Source organism: Crocodylus siamensis, chromosome 3, assembly GCF_052110815.1.
Source record: "Crocodylus siamensis isolate JL-2025a chromosome 3, ASM5211081v1, whole genome shotgun sequence".
NCBI classification, from domain to species: domain Eukaryota; kingdom Metazoa; phylum Chordata; order Crocodylia; family Crocodylidae; genus Crocodylus; species Crocodylus siamensis.
Genome location: NC_143397.1, coordinates 98,806,390 through 98,829,485, shown reverse-complemented (window position 1 = coordinate 98,829,485; position 23,096 = coordinate 98,806,390). Strand labels below are relative to the sequence as shown.

General features: G+C 44.4%; 1 protein-coding gene across 2 annotated transcripts in view; it reads right to left on the bottom strand.

Annotated features, from left to right (window-relative positions):
* Positions 1 to 13,392, bottom strand: part of SMC2 (structural maintenance of chromosomes 2) — a 35,671-nt gene extending 22,279 nt beyond the window's left edge. The window contains exons 1-10 of one of the 2 annotated variants that reach the window (XM_090038846.1): positions 13,317 to 13,392; positions 12,190 to 12,431; positions 10,822 to 10,971; positions 9,373 to 9,495; positions 7,096 to 7,134; positions 6,758 to 6,868; positions 5,386 to 5,430; positions 4,669 to 4,902; positions 2,929 to 3,078; positions 1,860 to 2,093 (exon numbers count right to left, since the gene is read on the bottom strand). In XM_090038846.1, coding sequence (XP_089894972.1) covers positions 1,860 to 2,093; positions 2,929 to 3,078; positions 4,669 to 4,902; positions 5,386 to 5,430; positions 6,758 to 6,868; positions 7,096 to 7,134; positions 9,373 to 9,495; positions 10,822 to 10,971; positions 12,190 to 12,357 — 1,254 coding nt within the window. In that variant the 5' untranslated portion in view covers positions 12,358 to 12,431; positions 13,317 to 13,392. The other variant, XM_090038845.1, reaches the window with a different exon arrangement.
* Between the last annotated feature and the right edge of the window lie 9,704 nt (positions 13,393 to 23,096).

The window sequence follows — 23,096 nt, the reverse complement described above, 5'->3', positions numbered from 1 at the left end:
GGGTGTTAAACTGACCTGGCCCTGCAGGCTGGATGAATGGCATGGGACCCATTCTGGGACACAAGTCACAGTCCCAGACCAGCTGCACCAGACACTGGGCTGAACATGTGGGGATCGGGCTGCAGCAGACACTGGACTGAGCATGGGTCCCTGGAGCAGGTGCCACATGTGGTATGTGCCCACATGTGCTGGACTTGGGAACTGGGTCATGCATCAAGGGGCTGGATGATGGGGCTCCACAGTCCAGATCTTTGACACACCCCATCTATAGGAATTGAATCAACAAATAAACAAAAGGCCATCTACTCCTCTTCCCCCACTCTCTCAACCTCTTAACAACTGCAGCGCAGGACTGCCCAGCCAGCTTTCTGGTGTGCCAGGAACTCGGCAGGGGAGAAAGTAGGGAGCCCCTGCTGCGCAGACCTAGCCCAGCCTTTATCATGTCCAACCAGGTTTCACCATGCTGAGGAAATGGGGCTGGTGCGTGGGAAACAGAGCGGCTCTGCTGTGTGGACCTGGCCTGGTCCCCACCAACACCTAAGCGCACAAGTTTGGGGGGGGCGGATTCTGTGTGGCACAAAGGCTCCGTTCCTCAACCTCCCACCCACCTGCACAGGGAGGAGACAGAGCCTTTTCTGTTTCCTCTCTGCAACAGCCTGGGGGCAGGACTGGAGTGGTATCTGCCTAGAACAGACAAGAAATGGCTGAGGCTAGCAAGCAGCCCAGTGAGGGGCCCCTAAGATGATGCCAGAATACAACCTACGCTGAAACATGATGGATGTGATATAGACATTCAAAAAAAGTGCTCTAACCTGATGTGCTTTATTCTAATATCACATCTAATCAAGGGTTAACTTAACAGGATCTGCCATTTTTAAAGTGCTTTAAATGCCATGAACATCTGTTGTTATGGCTTTAAGGTGCTTTCTGCATGCCTAATGCACTTTAAGTGTAACATTTGTACCTAGCCATAAGTTACAAAGTAGGAAAAGCTTTCTAACCCTAAGGTTAAGTGCTGGAATAGGATACCTAGCAGGGCTGTGGAAATCTCATCTGTATATTTGATCCTGACAGAGCACATAGATGACATAGGGTGGCCACCCTATGGAATGCATGCCACAGGCCACCTCCGTGTGTGTAGCATAGCAAATTAGAGAGGAAACAGGCAACACAATGGCAGATGGGGCAGGATGCAGAAAGCAGAGCAGAAGGGGTGTACAATGGCACTCTGGGAGCGTAGAAAGCTAACTTGTGGCTTGTCTGCCAAAAGAAGTTGGCCCCCACTGAACTAGGTGAACTCGAGGTCCTTTCCAGCTTTACATTTCTACCAATTGCTATTAAAGTAGAAAAATGAAAACACGCCCTTGCCAAATGACGTGACCCAAAATATGACATTCAGAGTTTCTTCCATCCTTAATTAAGAACTCAGATCAATAAAGAGGCCTGCTGCAGACTGAGGCTACTCACTGAATTTTTACAAGTATGAAATTCATATATGCAGTGGAATACAGGATTTTAAAAGCAGTTTAAAATGGTAAAATGTAGTGTTTTTAAAACAGTTTAAGATAGACACATTTCATGTTTCTGGTGACAAACACATGGAACATCACAACCTTTCTTTTTTTTAAGCCAAATATTGTAATGATAAAAAAAACCCCAACCAATACAGATTTTCTCCCAGTTTGTGGAAAAATACCAGTTGAAATAATGGTACCTATTAACATGCAAAGCTTTTTACTAAACGTCTCTCCTAGCCCTTTTTTAATAATCCAAACTTACTGTTGCTGGAAAACCTCTGTGTAGCAAGATTTGTAAAAGCCCCAGTGCTCATCTGGGACAGGCTCAGCTTTTAGTCTTACCTGTTTAGCCTCTGTTTCTGTTTTACTGATATCATTTTTGCAGGTCATCATTTGTTCAGCCAGAGTAGCTGCTTCACCATCTTCATTGCTGGACAGACCAGCAGACACAGCATTAAAATGTTGTTGTGCCACAGCTAAAGCCTCTGTGTCTTGTTTACTTGCCTCCTGAAAAGCATCAAGCCCACCTTGCATCTTTATTACCTCTTTCTCCTTTGCCACTAAAGCTTTGGAATCCTTTAGCAAAAAAAGAAAAACACCTGTCAAATACATTTAAGATGGTATTGATCAACTTGAAACCTGAGCAATTAAAAAACAATTACAATTAGCATCAGGTCTTAAGTTCCCAAGTCCCCTTGCCAGCTTTTGAACTAACATCTTCATATCTCTTAAGTGTTTACTTGCTCCTGTTATAAGAGATCCACAAAACAGGGGACATGGATCAAATGCAGGTCAAATGCAAAAGACAGAGGAAAAATATTTTCTCTCTATTCTCTATCAATTATAACATTCTTAAGAACAACTAGTGGCAGTAATAAGGTAAAAAAGGAAGTGACAAAATGTGAATACTGACAGTGTTTCATTTGAACTTTGGAAAAACCACACCTTATCAAGCAACATTAGGTTGCTTACTAAACTTAACTAAAAATTTAGTAAAGAGGAGACTATTCTCTTCAAATATATACCTACCAGACTCCTACTGGGAACATAAATGTTTATACAATAAAATAAATTAATCACATGTTAAAAAGAAATCTTTCCCAGTCAATACTGGGAGGAAATAACCCCCCAAAATGGCAGATTTAGAAGTTTAGCCAATTATACAGTTTAGTTTAATGTAAAGAGATAATGCCCCCTCTGTTCTATATTTCTATCCTACTATGGCCTATATGTTAAAACACACTATGACTCTGATATCAAAGCTCTTCTGCCTCTTGGATACACACTACAAAAAGTATAAAAAACATTCACATGCAGTTGCTGGGTTTTTTGGAGGAGTGGGGGAGAGGGTCATTGAAAAAGCAATGTACTAATGTTAAGTAAATTAAGAGGTCTTGCTGTTTGTGCTTACCTCCTCCATACTTTTTACCAGTTCTTTGCGTTTATATTCTTCACCTTTTAAGTTTTGCTTCTTGAGATCAAGGGCACTTTGTGCTTTAGTATCAACTCTTTGAACTTCTGTAAGAGCATCTTCTAGTGTGCGAAGTATGCCACCAACTTCCTACAAAACAGGAGAACAGGAGAAATAGGAAAATGCAAATGATATTTAAAAAAGGCTGTTGAAATACAAATGCAGGGTAAGGAAGGGGGACAACAAAAAACCTGTTTGCTGTAAAACAAAAGGAAACAAGGATTTGCTGTGTATCAGCTGCTATGTCATATTTGCCCAAACTTTCAGTTCCTGTTCAACACAAGCCACAGTAAACAAATACTTCCCCTCCCCCAATCAATAAAAAATGTGAACTGGTACATTAGAGAATTACTTATTTTCCAGTGGATCAGGAAAGATTTTCATTTGTTTACTCTGCACTGTGACATTTCTTTCCCTTAATACAATTCTTTTCAGGCATCTTCTGCTCAGCTGGGCAGCTCTTCTTTCATAGAAGCAAGAAGAATCAGTCTTATAAATGAAAACATTTTTGCAGTATTTGAATATGAATGCCTTCTGGATAAAGCTCTAATTCCACAATGACTTATGCATGTAAGTAAATGTATTTACATGTATTCACTGAATAAATGCTAATTTAACACTGATGTTCCTATTTGTAACAGATGTACAGAATGAAAATTGTAAGAATGAGTCTGTACCTAATATTGCTCTTCCGCAGATTTTGGGCCGTTAGTGTAACTTGGTGATTCTCAGGTGGAATACTGGGACACTCAGAGGTGCCATAAGGTACAAGATAAGCGCAGGCTCATGCTCAGACTCTCCCTGGCTATTCCCCTCTTCAGCTGCTCTGCAAGGAGGCAATCACCGCTATAACTAAAAGTCAGGTTTTGAAATGAGGTGCCACTTAGTTCCGAAAAGTTATGGAGGAGTGTCTCAAGTCTAAAAAGGTTAAGAACTACTGAGCTAACCAAATATTTTAGGTCAGGGGTCGGCAACGTTTTTGGGCAGAATACCAAAAACACCCACAACCTTAACTTGTAAGATGTTGGTATGCTAGGGGCAGACAGCAGGGCAGCCATGAGGGGCCCAATCCTTGTTATGGCAGTGCAGCCCTGGGCCCTTCTCCACCATCTGCCCTGAGGCATGCATGCCAAACAAAATGCCTTCACACGCTATGCTCTAGCACCCATGCCAGGGGTTACCCATCTCTGTTCTAGGTGTTTGTGACCATAAATATCAGTTATTTTGTTCCTTATTATAAACAGTATCATTCTCATTCATTACATAGAGATCTAGTTAGTTGATGAAAGGGAAAACTACCTTAAGCACTGCAAAGCAAATCCATCTGTCAATTTTTTGTAGTCTATAACCTTTTTTTCTTTTTTAAACAAAGTCTTCTGAAAGACCCACAAAACAAAAAGACGAAAAAGACTATCACCAAATCACAAAGGAAAAATAAAGGTTCTCTCTCAAATGGTCTACTAGGTATTTTTTTGCAGCAAGAGCAGGTAAAATGTTTCAGCAGGTAAAATGGAAGTGTAATTATGACATTTGTAGTGCCCCTTTCATGTAATAGCTGAAGATTACAGTCAATGGCATGCAATCCAAAAATAAACACAGGTGAAAGGAACATGCACAGAAATATTATTATAGTTGATTAATCTAATTGAATGCAAGTACACTTCGAATTTTCCTACTTACCTTATCTCTTTTCTTTTCCATCTCTGCTACTTCTTTGTTAAGTTCTTTTATCTTCTTCTCATTTTCAGCCATTGAATCCTGAAGTTTTGCTATATTTGCCTGCATTTCCTTTAACTCCTCTGCAGAGCGTACTTTAGTTTCTTCAGCCAGAACAAATTGATACGCAATATAAAGGCGGCTTAAGTGTTCTATCTCTCGCATTACTTTTTGGTATTCCAAATAGGATGATCGTTCCTGAAAAAAAGGGCAGTCAATAAAAAGAAGATATTAAGATTTTAAGGAAAAATAAGTGCCACAAGCCTATTTAACAAGATACTAGTAAATTATGCTAATGGAACATACTGTTTTATGTTAACAATGTGTGTAGTTATCTTTTTAAAAGGCCAATATACTACCTCATCTTACTATACTGTTCTAGTATTTTTGTGATTTCTGGCAGGCCCTAAATGGCCCACATCGTAATCAGACATTCAAAAACCAGGCAGGACCTCTACAGCATGGTTAACACATTAAAGCACTTCACACTACTGGTATGAATACATTTTAACATGAAATACAGTTGACACGTATTCTGTTAATTTTGAAAACAGGTTAATCAACAGAGTTATTCCATTTTCCAGTACCCCAGAAACCAGCCTTCAGGGCAACTTCACCCACCCTAACTAATTATGTTTAAAAGTCAACCTCCGCCTCCTTTTTCCTGTGTATTTTCAATACCTCTTTCAGTTTCTGGAGGGTTGGTGTGATCTCCTCTTCTAAAATCTGAAACACAACACAGAATATTTGTTGCCATTCTTAATAATTTTTCTAAACTAGCAAAATGCCTGTCATGTATGACAGGGTAGGGGGCCGGGGACAAAGACCAGCGTCTGGCCCTGCGCCCTTCCCCCAGTGTTCTAGGTCCAGCCCCACTCCCCACCCCTCCCATTGCCGCTCTAGGACTTGTCCTGCTCCTCCACCCCCTGCTGCTGCTGCTCTAGGTCCTTCTCTGCTCCACCCCTTCCTGCTGCCGCTCCGGGTCCAGCCCTGCTCTACACCAGTCCGCATGTGAGGAGGTGCGGCACAAGGGTGCATAGGGATGGAGTAGCATGTTACCACCAGGTGTGGCACGAGGAGTGGCCATGACTCAGGAAGTGCTCGATGGTTAGGTAGCATGGGCAGTGGCCCTGGGGTGTGGTGCAGGGCATGCGAGGGCCATGGCACACAGCTGCAGGGCAGGATGTGGTGTAGGGAGCAGCCCCAGTGTGTCATAAGGTGCACAGGGGGTGTGGCACAGGGCTGCACAGGGTGGCTGGTGTGTTACCACAGGGCATGGTACAGGGGGCACCTGCTGGCTGTGGCCACGTGGTGTGGGAAGCAGCTCCGGGGTGTAACACAGAGCGCACAGGGGGGCGTGGCATGAGGCTGGGGGGGGGGGGGCGGGGCGGGTGTCCTGTGGCAGCAGTGTGTCATGGGGAGCGTGACACACCCCAGCTGCAGCCACGTGGCACAGGGACTGACCCCAGGGTGTGGTGCACAGCATGCGGGGGGGGCGCAGTGTTCAAGGGATGGCGTGCAGAGCTGCAGGGGATGGCATGGGAAATGGCCATGGTGGAGGGGGATGCCTGACAGCTGTGGTCATACAGCATTGGGCTTGCCCTAGGCTGTGGCACAGGGTGCATGGATGTGTGCCAAGGCAGGCCCATGGAATGGGGAGTGGCCAAGGTGCGGGGAGTGTGCACCAGCTTTAACCACGTGGCATGAGACGTGGCCCTAGGGTGCGTGGGGGGAGTAGCACGCAGGGGGGCTGTGGCATGCAGCCGCAGAGTACCACACTGGGAGCAGCCTGGCTCCGCCTGCCTCAGCCCCCACTTCTGCTTCCACCTGTCCTAAGGCTCTGGGCCACGCATGCACAGTTGGCCTCCCGGAACATTACGTTGAAACAAACGGAAGTGGTAAGGCTTTCATTATATTAGAATTATTACCAAATTGAACACCTGTTCATAGTTTTGGATAGAACAGGAAAATGTTCCACAAATTATAAATATGCTATTATTGAAGTTATTCAATTGTTGTAAAACTCTTAAAAAACCTCGAGCAAACACAGTACCGTTTGAATTTCTTTCAGTTTTGCCTCCTTCTTCTCTATGGTTTTCTGAGCAGCTATTTTCTTGCATTCATACATTCTGGTACCAGCCGCTTCTTCAATCATAGCTAAAATCTGAAATAAGACAGCTTTATGAAATAGCTTCAAAACCATTAGTGTACTGCTAATAAAAAAGCTAAATTACTAACTCATTCATATATAGCTTCCCTCCACACATTTCTTCAAAATACTGATATTGAAATCCCAAGCAAGCAGTAAGGTCATAAGCTGATGGATATAAAGAAGATACCAAGAAAAGGGGAAGGGAGGGAAAAAAAAAGGCATGTCTGTGGAGTTCTTACCTCTGGAGGCTTCATATTTAGAACTTTTGTAATTCGACCCTAGTAATACAAAGGGAAAATGTTTATAACCCTTTCTAAAGGTAGAAAAATCATTTTTAAAATAAACTAACCTCTATGAAAAATAACCCCTTCCTAACCACTCCCCTTACATACTACTATACCATTCTAAAATGTTTATATACAAATCTCAATTGTTTGGTGCCCTGTAAGTTGTTAAGTTTGAAATACTGTATTTTATAATTATGTTTCGGCTGTTACCCTATATCCAGTTACAATGATTAGTTATATTGTTCTCCCCCTCTGTTCAAAATCAGTTAGTCATTAAGAGATCCAGCGTAAGTTTTTGGGTCACATGTTGATTATAAAGAGATGTGTCAGTCAACATATGAAAGCTTCTGTAATAAAAAAAATATAGTCTATGCAAAGCTGCATATTGATGCTAAATGAAATCAAAATAATTGTATTTCCTGAAAAAGATTTTAATCAGTTACTAGTTTATTTTTTGTAAGTATTTTAAAAAGCATTGGAAGCATTTATTTGCTCTTTGTTGAGGTTTATCACCGCCTTTTTAAGTCAGTCAGTTTTTGCTTTGCTAATTGGCTACACAAGGAGGTGTCCTTGATATGAACAGAAAACGTCTGGAGTGATCCATTCCCTGTCAGAATCTCCCTGGCATCACCCATCACTGATTTTAGGATACGTTCTTGAGTATTCTGTTTAATAGCTCCTAGCAGACCTGTCCTCCATGATTTCAACTAAATCATGTTTTGAACCTGGTTACATGTTAGTCTATACAACTTCTTGGGGCAACACATGAAATTCCAAAAGTTAACTATGCACCATGTAGAAAGTACTTCCTATTGTTTGTTTTAAACCCACCTCCTGATGATAGCAGTGGGGATTCCTTCATTTCTCTGTTTTAGGACTTGAGAAATAACAATTCCCCATTCACTTTATCCATACCCATCATGATTTATGGAGCTCATATTCCTCTCCTTCCCTTCACCACGAGTCTTCTCCTTTCCAAACTGAAGAGTCTTTGCCTTTTCAGTCTTTCCTTGTTATACCCCGATCATCTCTGAGACGGATTACTAGGACCTGGTTTAAATCCCAATTGCGTATTTTTCATGAAAATCACAAAATTAAGTTATTCTCATGAAAAATGCAGTTTGCAATGAAATACCATGATATAGCTACTTGCTGAGGAGTTCCAGAGCAAGCAGCTGTATCATGGCATTTTGCTGCAAAATGCAATGCCTCCGTAGTTGTGGGGGTGCCCTAGTCCCTGCCCCACTGTGCAGCACCCAGTCCCCACCCCTCCTCAGCACTGGTCCAGGGGGGCTTCTGCATTGGGAGCACAATGGGGGACAGGGGTGGGGGCAGCAGCCATATGTGCTTCAGCCCACTCCCCTGCTCACCTCGCAACCCTTGGCTGTGGGCACTGTCAAGCCACCATGATGCCAGGCAAGTTCAGCTGGGCTGGGGCCTTCCCACATGCTAGCAATGCCACCTGCACTCCAGCCCCAGCCACCTGCCTCACTTGCATGTGGGGGGCCCCAGCCCAGCTGAACTCACCTGGTATTGCAGTGGCAGCAGCTCACATCCAACAAAGGGTTGCAAAACAGGCAGGGAGGGGGAAAGGAACTGGAACATGAGGGGTCCTAATCTGGCTGAACTTGCCTAGCACAGAGAATTTGTTGGCTGTGGGCACCACTGAGCCACTGTGATGCTGGGCAAGTCTGGCTGGGCTGGGGTCTGCTAGGTGCCAGATGCACTGCCAGGTGAGTCCAGCTCCCCTCTCCCACCCCCACCAATCATTAGTATCATGGCCCAATTGTGGGGGAAGGGGGTGCCATAACCTAGGTACAAAAATGGTGATCCCTGCCATGATCAGGCTGCAATACTAGCAAGCTGGGCCTGCAATTTACATTGGACCCTACTGATTGCTCAATCAAGCTAATGTTTGAATTAGGAGTTGCCTATCTGGCTTGAATGCAGACATTTATTTTAAGGGAATACAAGGATAAATATGATCTCTAAAAACATGAGAAAATGAACTGTCTTAGGGAGAGATGGACTGGCAGCTGCAAGCAAGCTCTGATGTGCAGGTAAGGTTTCAATACTTATTTTTACTGGACAGTTGTGGTTTTCCACTTGACCAGGCATATCCTCGTCCAAATTTTAGTTGGAAAATTAAACGCCCTTAAAATGTTCTGAAAGTACAACAAATTTTCCAAATGTAGAAACAAAACATTTTTAGGAATATCCATACAATACCTGCATAATGAGGAAGTGAGGGTTGTTGACATTGAGTCCCACAGAACAGAAGAGATCCTGCACTCGAGTGTTGTTTGCATTTACACCATTGATTAGGTACTTATTTTTGCCTCCAATGACAACCTCAAGGAAAGGAAGGGGAGAGAAAATGAAAAGATGAATAAAAAAAGGCCTTACAATTTGAGACTATCAACTGCAACACAATACACGAGAGAAAGAGAATCTTAGTATATAGAAAATTGAAGTTTCAATGCTCTGCAAGGGAATTCATGAAACTACAAAATACAGTGATCAAACATACCCTACCAACGGTATGAAGCAGTATATTGAAATTCTTCTAACTCCAAGAGTGAGAGAGAAAGCAAACCAAGAGAAATATTCTGGTAATATCTTTTCAGTTAAAAGCAAGGTGAAGCTTCTTCGTTCTAAAGAATAAGCATCATACCAGAAAAAACACACACTATTATCACCGTAACTAAAACTGGCCAACAGCTTTTCAGATGGCATTTATGTAAGTCAGTGTGATCAAATCCCTTCTACAAATATTCCATTCAGGTCAGGTCAAAGAACACCAAGACAGTAGGAAAGCTTGTTGTGCTCTTGTCTGTACCTCATCTATTCTGTGCATAAGTCAATTCAGCCTACTAAGTGGATAGTTCACTATATTACCACAACTACAAAAATTAAAAGGGAAAAGGAAGAGGCAAAAAAGAGAACATTCCATTTCCTCTATGGGAAACGAAGGCTGTTCAAAGAATACTCTTTATGAAGCTTAGGTATGATTTTATTTAAGACAGTGAAGTCTTTATTAATATAAAATGTAATTCAAATGTTGTAATGTAAAGTCCACAATAGACAATGAGTTACCATGTTTCATTAGTTCTTTAGCTTATTTGTTTTAGGTTTCCATCACTAAATTCACTCTGAAAATATTGATTTAATGGCACAAGTTCACAAACTTGAAAACAGAACACTTTTTAAAAATTCTTGTCTAGGCTACAGTCTGTCTTCTTGACTAGACTGTTTGTAATGCAAAAGCTTATGTTTAAGCAAAACAGCATGAAAAAGTGAAGTGGAAGAAACTGAAAAAAAGGAAAAAAAGCCCAGCACTATACACCAATGCTCCAAATTCTAAGGAGCTGCAAGTCTCATGTTGCAAGTCTCTGGGCCATGCATGAGTCTACCATGTGACAGGTGCCCTGACCCCACAGGCCATACCAGCCTATCCCATTCTCTGGCTGCATCAGGAGCAATGCAGGAGAGAAGACATTAGACGGACCCTGCAGACTGTAACTTAAACTTTTGCAGGCTGCAAGTTGCACATCCCTGCTGTATAACATGCAGTGGCTAAAACAAAGAGCTAACGCTTATATTTTGAATTCACTTTCTATCAAGAAGAATGAAAAAAATCTGTAAGCAGTTCTGAACAAATAAAAGACAAAAACTTACCTGCCTGGTGACAGTGATCTCATCATGAGCCTCAAATCCCAGAGGACTCTGTTTCTTGTCAGAATTATCAAAGGTGATTGATACAGTTGCTTTAGTAATTCCAGCCTGGCCATTTTTGTAAACCAAATCTTGTAAATTGGATGCTCGCACCTGCAAATATGGGAGAAACATGAATTATTACCAAAGTAATTGTATTAATAGCGAATGGGGTGTCAACTGAAACGTCTGACAAGTAGGCATGCTATAGATTTATGTACCTTAGTAACTTACAAGAACGAACAAACTGTGGAGGTATAAAAATGCTGCAGCATAAAACAATATACAAAAGACCAGCCTAATTTTAGTATGTCAATTAAAGATTTTTATAAGAAATTAATGAAAAAAATTATATGGATAAATATATGCAGCAAAATGGTCTAGTCTAAAACACTGCTCTCTTCATGATGGCATCTATATGAAATTGTGAAGATGGTATACTAAATATTCATTGCAGTTCTGATGGATTACTGAGTCTAAATCACGCTTTTAAGCAATTCTAAAGGCAGATACAGATCTTCCTAAACATGCATATTACTTACGTAAATGGTACTACGTGCATAGTGTTACTTATTAAATATTGTTATTATTCTTTGTTTTTACATAATAAAAAGCCTCTTTTGCTAAAAAAAGCCCCATCATTTAACAGTATTCTCCAGAGGTTCTCACATTCATAGTAGAGAAATGAGTTGGTATCCTAATCTGCTCTTGTATTTCTATTTTATAAAAATGTCACGATTTCAATCTTCTGCTACTTTAGTCCCATGGCTCTGGGTTGCAGACTGCATACTAATTTATTATTATCTTTATTACAAACTAATTATATTATTTTTTACATGTTAAAAAACTAAGCAAAGTAAAAGGGACCATATATTCAGTTTACAATTGGTTGGTAAAAATGACTTCCGCCCTAGGCAGAACATCATACCTGATGGTGTGAGAAATGGATTGCCTTGTTAGTACAACTACAAAAGCTATATATTCACATTAGTTTATCAAACTGGAAAACATCTGAAAAAGAAGTGTTAGCACTGCAACATTTCTTGCCTGACTTTAATGCAACCGTGATAATGAGGAGTCAGCAATGATCACATCATCATTTTTACTTCTCAATAGAATCCTCTGATCTGGATTGAAAAATTTTAATCTTCACAGAGTGCAGAAGAGGAAGTGTCAATCTTTCTCATTTTAGTTAAAAAACCAAAACAAAACAGTAAAGCCAGCCATGCATTCTGTGAAGGGGGAAAAGGATGCTGCCTGATGATCCTGTTCAACAGGGAGAAACATTATTGTTGCTCATGGTCGTTCAGAACTCTGTATCTTCCTCTTTACCTGAGATAGGTTGGAGATGCCCAACAGGAAACAGATGGAATCCAGGATATTGGACTTGCCGCTGCCGTTTAAGCCAGTGATAGCATTGAACAGTGGGTCAAAGCCATTGATTTCTGTCCTCTGGGCATAGGACTTGAATCCCTCAAGGACAACTGACTTGACGTGCATCTTTTCTGTCTCTCCAAAGGACCATGCCAAGCCCCCCTTCAAAGGGGATGAGGAAAGTTCTCCAATTTATAGTGCTGTAGGTTTCAAAACAACAAAAGCAGACTAAATCAAAACAGAGTGCATTCAACAGAATCAAAAGCATGAAGCAAATAGAAAAGGTTACAATGCCACCCTAGCAGACAATGGTAGTTGCTCCCTCAGGCAGGGAAGTCATCAGGGTGCTGCCCAAACATTATAATGACATTCATCCAACAACGGGTGAAGGCCCTCTCCCCCAAGCTGTTATTTACAATAAAATACGTATGGATTCACGCCTCCTGAATGTTTCTCAGCAAAGACATACAGTTACTGGGGGAAAAGAAACACAAGACAATGGTCTTCCTGAAGAGGGCAAAAAAGACTTATTTTTCCTTTAACGGTAAGCATGCTGTGGACGACTATCTCCATTCAGAGTGCAGTGTGACTCTACACATTGCTAGGCGTTTGCTGAAATAACAAGTTCATAAATTAAATAGACAGACAAGGTCCTTTGGGTGAACATGGTATCTCTGATATCAGATTCACCCAAAGAACCTTGTCTGCCGACGTCCTTCAATCAACACGGCTACAACCTACGCTCCTGTAAACGAAACAGATACGCACGCGCGCATGCACACAAGTGCATGCATATACACACCCCGAAGAAGGAGGTTTACGCCCCAACGCTTGCAAAGAGCAATTTCCCAACTATTTAGTTGTTCTGATAAAAGACATTCCACCTCCCCACAGGACCTGCCTACCTGCACGCACACCCGCATCTCAACCCGTGCGCGCCTGGTGCCGGCTGTGCACGGGCGCCCCGAGAGCGGAGGCCGCGACCCGGCCAGAGGGTTTCGCCGCCTCGAGCGGCCCCGCGGGGTCCCCGAGACGCGGGCAGCTCCCCTCCGCGCCACTACCCACGAGCCCAACCCCTCCCTCACCTGCCGCCGCCGCCCGCGCCCGTCTCCTCGCTCAAATTTTGGCGCCCAGCGAAGCCGACCGTTTGCGGCTGTCCGGCGTGCTGCCGGACGAACTGGCCACCGAGCTACGCCCCTGGCGCCTCCTCCTCCCGCGGTCACCCTCCGCCTCGGCATGTTTTCTTTTTTTTTCGATTTTTAAATCGATTCTCAAGGCTAAAAACAACCGTCGATTCAGGCACCTACCGAGGACAGCCGAGCCAGCAAGGACTTCCTCCCCCCGCCCCACACACACACCCCCCAGCGTTCTGATTGGTGGTAAAGGAGAGTGGGGCCCTTGAGAGGGCCCGTCGCTGTGTGGGCGCAAGGGGGTGGGGTAGGATGGAAGTGCGCTAGGGTCCTGTTAATGCTGCTCTGGTGCCCCACCCTTGCGTTGCGGAGTCTGTTCCTGCCTCACCTTTGCTAGGGTGCAGCCACCCTCCCCTTCCCCTCCACACGGGCCCCTGTAGCGAGCTGGCCTTGCGCCGCCTAGATCGTAAGCAAGCTTAGGCCTGTTCCTCACGGGAAGCTTGTGCCAGCCCCGTACACTTGCTTCGTGGCAAAACCTGCTCAGCTTTCAGAGCTGTGATGCTCAGCAAGGCGTGGCCACTGTGTCTGTCAGCGCAGCGAGGACATAGCATGAGGAAATGGGTGTTGGAAACCGGTATTTAGCCACAGGGAACAGCCGGCTTGGCAGGATAAGCAGCCGAAAGGTGCTGGGAATATTCAAGCTGTAGGTCTGATGTAAAAATTGCGGTTCGTTTCTTTTGGAGGCTTGCAAATAATATTTCTCAGGCACACACTATTAGCAGCACAAAAGGTGCATTTGCAAATAGGGTCAGAGCAGAGAGAGCCGAAGGCAGATGGGGTCTCATACAGACTGGTCCAAGACCTACGAGCAGTAAACAAGAAAGTCCTTTCAGACCATCCTGTAGTCCCAAACCCTCACACGATTTTGACACAAGTACCGGGGGAAGCTGAAATATTTTCAGTGCTAGATTTGAAAGATGCTTTCTTCTCCATTCCCCTTCACCGAGAAAGTCAAAAATTGTTTGCTTTTGAATGGGAGGATCCAGATACTTTCCATAAAACCCAACTCATGTGGACAGTTCTTCCACAAGGATTCATAGCAGCCCCCCATATTTTCGGACTTGCCCTTCAGAAGGACTTGGAGGAGTGGAAGGGATCACACCCTGCAGTGACTCTCCTCCAGTATGTGGATGACCTGCTAGTTGCAAGCCCAAACTTGCAGCTCTGCGAGGAAGCCACCAGGTCACTCCTAAACACTCTGGGGGAAAAAGAATATAAAGTCTCTAGAGAGAAAGCCCAAATATGTCAGCCTCAAGTTACATTTTTGGGATATAAGCTCTCAAAAGGAGTCAGAGCCCTGAGTGCAGATCACATACAGGCAATCCAAGGTCTAACCTCACCTAAGTCACCCAAGGAGTTGCGGGCATTCCTAGGGCTAACTGGGTTCTGTCGACTATGGATACCGGATTATGGTGGGAAGGCTAGACCACTGTATGACTCACTGACTAAGGAGAGTCTCACTAAATGGAAATGGAATAAAGAAATGCAGCATGCCTTTGATCTGCTGAAGGCAGCATTAATTCAGCCCCCTGCCCTGGCCATCCCAAATAGTAAAAAGCCATATCGACTGTATGTTCATGAGAATCGAGGGGTTGCATCAGGGGTGCTGACACAGCCATCAGGCCCGACCTGGAGACCTGTGGGATATTACTCAAAGGTTCTAGATCCAGTTGCACTGGGGTGGCCAGCCTGTCTTCGGGCTGTGGCAGCCACAGCAGTGGTTGTTGATATGGAAATACACACTCCTCATGGAGTTCCCCAGATTCTAGGGACTGAGGGAGGAAAGTTTCTTAACCCCTCCAGACAATCACGGTATGAGATATTCTTGCTCTCTAATCCAGGACTTACTTTCAAACATACTACAGCCTTAAACCCTGCAACCTTGCTGCCAGAGCCAGGGAAACCGACGCATGACTGCCTTGAGGTCCTGAATCAAACCACACAGGTGTGGCCTGATCTTGCTGAGGACCCAATTGAAGACCCAGATGCTGAATACTTTGTAGACGGCTCCAGCTTTGTCATCGATGGAAAAAGACGAACAGGATGTGCAGTGGTAACCTTGGATAAGGTAGTATGGAGGGAGTCATTGCCGAGCTCATGGTCGGCACAAGCTGTGGAACTCACTGCGCTCACCCGAGCATTACAGCTGGGGACAGACCAGCGGGTTAATATATACACTGACTCTCGCTATGCTTTTTCTACAGTCCATGCGCACGGACTATTGTGGAAAGAAAGGGGTTTCATTACGGCTTCTGGGAATAAAATTGCTAATGGCCCCCAGATTATCAAGCTACTAGAGGCATTCCACCAGCCTAAAGAGGTAGCAGTCATTCATGTGCAGGCCCATGGGAAGGCTGCTGAGGAAAAGCATAAGCTTGGAAATGCAAAGGCTGATGCGGCAGCAAAGGAAGCCGCATTTATTGGGGGAGAAGCGGAGGAGGTATCCAGGCAGGCCATGTCCCATGCCATATGGCCATATGTCCAGGATTTAGTCCCGCAGTATTCCCCTGAAGAAGATAAATTTGCACAGAAAGCTTGTGCAAAAAAGAACTCCCAGGGGTGGTGGATAGTACCGGGAGGAAAGGTCATGATACCCAGGCCATTGCTTCAGGAGGTGCTGCAACAGCTCCATGCAAGAACCCATATGGGAGGCTTGGCTATGGGTGATCTAGTGATTCGCCAAGCAGTAGCCCCAGGGCTATATGTAGAAGCTCAGCGCATTGCTACCAAGTGCATCACATGCCAGAAAGTAAACCCTCGAAGGAAACCCCCTGTGCCAATGGGAGGTAGACCCTGGGCAGCGTACCCTGGACAGGCATGGCAGATTGATTTTGCCGAGCTCCCACAGTCCGGACATCACGGGTTTTTACTTGTCATGGTAGACCAGCTCTCTGGTTGGGTCGAGGCCTGGCCCACCAGGACTGCCACTGCGGCTACAGTAGTGAAGTATTTGTTGCAGGAGATCATTCCCTGGTATTCCCTGCCTGAATCCATCAAGTCGGATCAAGGACAACACTTTGTGGGAAAGGTGGTTCGAGAAATTGCGCAAACTCTCAAGATCACTTGGAAACTACACACACCATGGAGACCACAGAGTTCAGGACAAGTGGAACGCATGAATAGGACCTTAAAGACTCTGCTCACCAAAACCTGTACTGAAACACGCCTTAAGTGGCCTCAAGCATTGCCGCTAGCTCTTACTTGCATTCGAAACACTCCCCGACGGGGCCTCAAATTGACCCCATATGAAATTATGTTTGGCAAACCGCCTCGAGTCTTACCCCCTGGGATGCGAGAAAATGTAACTTTTGAATTAGGTAATAGTGAGCTTCATACGTATGTTATTGCTTTGCAGTCTGTCAGGGACAAATTTGTATGTTGACATGATGGAAAGAATTGCAGGTACTTTTAATCTTACCAACTGCTGGGCCTGGGGGGGCTCCGAGAGGCCGGAGGCCGGTGGCCTTGGAGGGCTCTTCCTTTGGCCCCAAAGTGGCTAGTGAGTAGTAAGGCAGATGTTAAGAGTACTAGTCAAAAATGGGATGAGAACCGCAGCTGGGAGCTTTCCCAAGTGGCATTGGGAGAGTATTGCATCAGTAATAATGGTACAGGAAAAAGTTTGGGACATAGCCGTTGCATATGGACTTTAAAAGTGAGACGGATGAACCTTACAAAATTAGAACAGCTTTATTATCTTAACAGCCCAGGGTATAATCAGCTAGTGTGGCAGCATCCTAATGGAACAATTGCACGGTTTAATAAGTATTGGAGTGCCACAAATCAAAGTAATGATTGGACAGATTGTACAAACAAGAACCAGGACGGGCTATGGGAATGTTCCATGAAAGGAGGCCTCGCAGCCGCTGGTCCTTTGGGTCCAGAAGGAGGCTTGGAGTTTCCCGAGATGCCCTATGGTTGGGCCCCTCCAAATGCCACTAATAGAGAAAATAGGGCCTTAAGAGGATACTATTGGATTTGCGGGCCTATACAATACTACCACAAGGGTGGGTAGGAACCTGCTACATTGGGGTGATTGTAGCAGCTTTCTTTTTGCTACCGTCTGAGGTTGGAAATAAGTTGGGAGTCTCTTTGTATGATGATTGGAAAAGGACCAAGAGAAGTATTGATGTAAGTTTGACACAGGGTGGCTCCCAAAAGTGGAAGGAGGATGAATGGCCTCCTCAAAGGATTATTGAGTATTATGGACCAGCTACATGGGCTAATGATGGGAGTTGGAGATATCGGACACCAATATATATGCTAAATAGAATCATCCGGTTGCAGGCAGTCTTGGAAATAATTACTAACCAGACTGCCACTGCTCTCGAGTTGCTGGCCCTACAGAGTTCTCAGATGAGAGCAGCCATATACCAAAATCAGATGGCCTTAGACTATTTACTCACAGAGGATGGCGGAGTCTGCGGAAAGCTCAACCTTTCTAATTGTTGCCTCCAAATAGATGATAACGGGAAAGTAGTCTTAGAGATTGCCAAAGAGATTCGGAAAATAGCCCATGTACCAATACAAACGTGGGAAAACATATGGAGTAAAGACCGGTGGTTTAATTTATTTGGAGGATCCTGGTGGAGAAAAGTAGGGTTTGTGCTTTTGTGTGCTCTGACTGGTTTGATTTTTATCCCTTGCCTTATTCCTTGTTTCACTAGATTGATAACCACCACAGTAGAAGGGATGCAAGTCGCAGCAGTCCCCCTTAAAGCACAGACTGCAGCAAAAGTCATGGTCCTCAGAAAAATTCCTTATAATTATCTTGATTTGCCTAAATGACAGTGGGGAGCAGAAAGCATCTTGAGGGGGGATATTGTTAGAAATATTATTAGAAACGCATAATGAATAGAGTGTTGTTAGAACTGCACAGTTTGCATCTCGTACCTGATAAGCAGCAACACCACCAAGGACATTCCTCCCCCGCTTGGCCAATTTACTATCTTTTCTTATACTAAATCACTCCCTTTTCTTCTCCTCCTGACAATTCACATGCAGATTACAGAAGCTGGAATTCAACTGACTGTGTCTTTGAAAGGCGGGGGGATTTCAACTCTTGGTGACCTAGAGAGCTTTCTGAGCGTGCGTAATTAGCTGATGCATATATGCCTATCCGCCCCGCATACTTAAGTAGTTAATTAGAATGCACATGCGACGGATGAAGTGACGTAATCACATGTATGTTTGTATGAACCGGAAATGAGCTGTAAGAGTTCCTGTTTCTGCACACGTGCCCAGAAGGGAGAGTAACAACACTCTATTCATTATGCGTTTCTAATAATATTTCTAACAGGTCTCCTCTGGGTTGTTAGCAGAGGGAGTTGGTTCCAGCCCTGAGTGCAAGGTGGAGGCATTAGGGCAGTGCTCCATGGGCTATGGAAGGCAGGACAGGGTTGACCCTTAGAAACGCTGTGTGCAGCTTAAGATTTTGTGAGCCTTAGCTCATTTCAAAGCTCATGCTGCATGTCAGTGGTTTTAGCTAGTATGTAAGGTACAAATCTACTGTGGCTTCAAACTGAAGTAGCTAGCTGGTTCCATCCATGTGCTACTGCCACGGTAGCACACAGCAGTGCTGTGATGATCATAACTCAGTCCTGCATCCTGAGCACTAATGCTTACAGTGAAGCCCTGTACAATGCCAGGAATAATCACAGAGCAAACAACCATAACGAGATGACAGCAGTGACTTGTTAGAATTCAGGAAATGAGTATTTCTGCCAAGTATTTAACTATAATGACACAAGGAAACAGCAGTCGTGTTACACCTGTTTAATCTGCAAAGTGATTATTACCAGCACTGTGTACAAGGCTGGTTTGGTTTGATTTTGGTGGCCAGCTACTTCTGCATATGGCTTAGCTTTAGCCAGAGCAGTAATATCACTGTACATCACTACAGGGAGGTCTGATCTAGTTAGCAATCTCTCTCAGGATTATATCTACCATGGCTCAGGGAATAGGGGATACTCTGTTTACCAGGGCGCCTTTCAGGGTTACTAGAAACCATGGCCATAAACTGAAGGAGAGCAGATTTAGATTGGACATCAGGAAAAAAATTCTTTGTTTAAGGTTGACAAAATATGGAATGGGCTTCCAAGGGAGGTGGTGCTTTCCACTACCTTTAAATGGAGATTAGACCAGCACATAGTTGGGGTTGCTTGACTCCAGCACTCTTGGGTCCCTTCTGACCCTAGAAATCTATGCCATCTATGAAAGTGCTAAACTACCTCCATGATCTACCTCAATGGTAATTTGAAGGGGAAAGGGTATGGGGTCATATCCATGGCCTGGAGCAAGGCTGATGGAGCATTCGAGTCTTTCTGATGTCAAGACAAAGGCCCAAAGTTTGGTAAATTTCTGCAGAGACCTAGCATGGTCTAGAGGTTTTCTTGTGCGCACAAGGACAGTGCAGTTGTCAGCGTATTGAAGATCAAGGATGATTATTTTGAATACTTTGGTCTTTGAGCAAAAACATCCCAGATTGAAAGGCTCTCCATCCATTTGGTATTTTTTGTCAATTCCAGAAGGCCTGACAGAGCCTGACCCAAAAACACAGTAATGTGGAGGCCTGCGTCAGGCCTTGCTGTGCGCACACTCAGGCTTGCCATCTAACAGGATTCAACACTGAAACAACTTGCATTCTAACCTCCTCCAATCTGATGTATAGCTTTTTATCTGCAAATGTAAAGACAATTTATAATAAATCACAGTTATTTTACATCACTTAGAACAGATTTACTTTATTAGAGAATGTTAAAGGTCAAGTTACAAAGTTCAAGATGGAAGGAAATACTGAGGACCTGAGCGAGGGGCTACTTCATGCAGGATAGGAGTAGGGGTGGGAATGTACCTAAGTTACATATAGAGCATGCAGCCCACTAAGCCCAGGAGTGGGAAGTCGGGAAAGGACAGGGGTCAGGGTCGGGTGGGGATGCAATGCTTATAAAGTCAGTACACTGAAGACCCCAAAAAACGATGCCACGTTCAGAGGTGGTTTACAAAAAGCATGCAGTCAGTTACAGTAGTAGGAAGCAGGATACAGTTGTGAGGGTTGGGAAGAGTCCAGGATGGATGAAGTCCACAGAGTTCATTAGGTGTAGCAGTAAGGTGCAGTCAAGCAATATAATACGAACAATGAAATTGTGCATTCATTGCTTGAATCCCCCTTTCTTCCAAATTCTATAGGTCTAGAACAGTAGTAAATATTTAATATTAGTGGTAGCATTAGTAAAATTTAAAACAGTTAAATCACAATCATCCGGGTTTTTGCTGTCTGCTAAATATGTTTTGAGGAAGGAAAAGATGCTTCTGTTTTGACTTATTTTACTTTTACCAGTAACATTAATTTACTTAATACTGTAACTGCTGTGAGCAGAGCTGTCGGGGGGGAAATGGGGGCGACCGCAGAGCAGCCACAGCCCTTCCTGCAGGGCCTGCCTAGTCATAGGGACACAACAGGATGGAGCCACAGGCGGCTTTTCTAGGGGCATGGTGGGGATGGGGATAGCTCCTAGCTGTTGCACGTATGCCTGGGGGAGGCATGGGGGGGTATGTGACCCCCAGATATGCGCGCAGGGAAAACACAGTCTGCCCTCTGTGAGCTGATGCTATGTTGTGCCTCCTGCCGCAGGCCAAGCAGGGGGGTGCAGCTCCCAGGGCAAAGGCAGCAGGGTGCGGGGCTCCAGCCCACAGCAGGCAGCCTGTTTCTGCCCTGCACACAAATCCAGGGGACACTTGCTCCCCATGCCTCCCCTTGGGGTGCACAAAGCAGCACTCCTCCCTCCCCTCTGTGGCTCTGTCTCTCTCCCTGCCCCAGCCCTGGGTCCCATTCACCCCAGCCCCTACATCACTCCCTCACCTTGGGGGCCTCAATCTGCACACCCTGCCCCTTCCCCTCCACAGACATACCTGCTGGGTGCTGCTTTAAATGTCATCAGGCTGCATTCCTCTAGGGTTACCATATTTCCAGTTTCAAAAAAGAACATCTGTTGGGCGGGGGGGCAGTGATATGCCTGTGCCCGACCCCTTCCCCTCAATCCCAAACCACAGCCCTGCTGCTGCCCCTCACTCCAGACCCACAGTACCCTGCATCCTGCCAGGGCATGTAAGAATTCTCCCTTCCCAGGCTCCAGACCCCCCTGTAGGGACCTCTCCCTCCCTGGGCTCCAAACCTGCTCACACATACCCACACCTTCACAAATTCTCCCCACATACACCCCACACCAACCCCTTCAACCATACAAAGTGCCTGCATAATTTTGAGGTTTTCTGTGCATAATTTTGATTTTTTAGCTGTGTAATTAAAATCATAATTAATTGTGACTAGTTTTTTTTAATTGTGCATCTAATCGTGATTACATTTTTTAATAATTTGACAACTCTAATTAGAACACTCCAGCATTGCTTCACCGTCACATGAACTAAGCACCCATGCATTTTAAAATGGCCACAGGGGTGCTTTATCTAAACCTTGTTGAATAAACTTTTAGATAATCCTATAGCCATTTTAAAATGCACAGGGGCTTAATACACATGATGAAGAACCATTTTAATTAGAGCTCTAATTCAAATGCCTCCCCCCAAACTCCCAAGCATGTGTATAGGCAGCCTTTGAGACTGAACCTTCATTTTCTTCAGGGCTTATATGGAGATTTGCAATCAATTGGTCTCAGTGCAAGACAAAAAGAAGATGTTTTAGTGTCTGGAGGGGTCCATTTCTGGTTTCCATTAGTTGAATTTAGGAGAGACAGAAAATAAATATTCAGATGAGTCAGCTGAAAGCTGGAGCTGAGCTACCACCTGCCCTCAGCCAAGGTGCTCATGTGGTGGAGAAGAGGGGCCTTGAGTTGCTTCTCCCTGGCTGGGCTGAGCCTGAGCCAGGACCACTGCTGCTGACTACCTTGGAATGGAGCAGAGGGTAAGCAGGGTGGGGAGCAGGGAGAGGAAAGTTGCTTCTTTTAGAGTTTTGGATTTTCAGATTCTAAGTTCAAAGGGCTAATTTCATCTCTGCTATAACTGTGCCAAATTCAGTGGAATTAAGCTGGGTCTAAATTTGACCCAGGCCTTTTCCCAAAAACAGATGTTGTAGCAGGTAAACTGAATTATGCTAATGCTTTTTGACTGGAGTTTAGACCTTTCCAGAACTAAGCAATTAAATTGGGAAAAGTGAGAGCTAAGATTGGTATGCTCTGGAAACCAGGTACAGCAGTTTCTCTAAAAGAAAGAAAACCAAAAATGGAATAGGATTGGAGTACCTTATCTAAAAAGATGAAGTAAGAAACTTGAGAATTGGACACTTTGGGGTAAGAAGGTTACAAAAGTAGTGGACAAACAAAGAGACAGTTGTGTGTTTGCATTGCCACCCAGGACAGACAGGAGTAACCTTGGAATTCTTGTTCAAACAACGGGAAATCCAGAAACTAACACCCCACGCACCCAGCAGAGGATCTGAGGCCAGTACCACTGAAGGTTGCTGTTGTAATGTCTGAAGGAAACACTTGTCAGGTTGTCTTACAGGAAGGATATTTGTAATAAAGTTTAGGGGTTACTATTAAAGTTCGCTTGATACCAAATCAGATGAGGGGCTGTATCAATCCTTGGGGGCCTGTGGTAAAAAGAATCCTAGTGGCAATAGATTTGTCCATTTTTGTAGCAACTGGAAGATGACAGACTTCT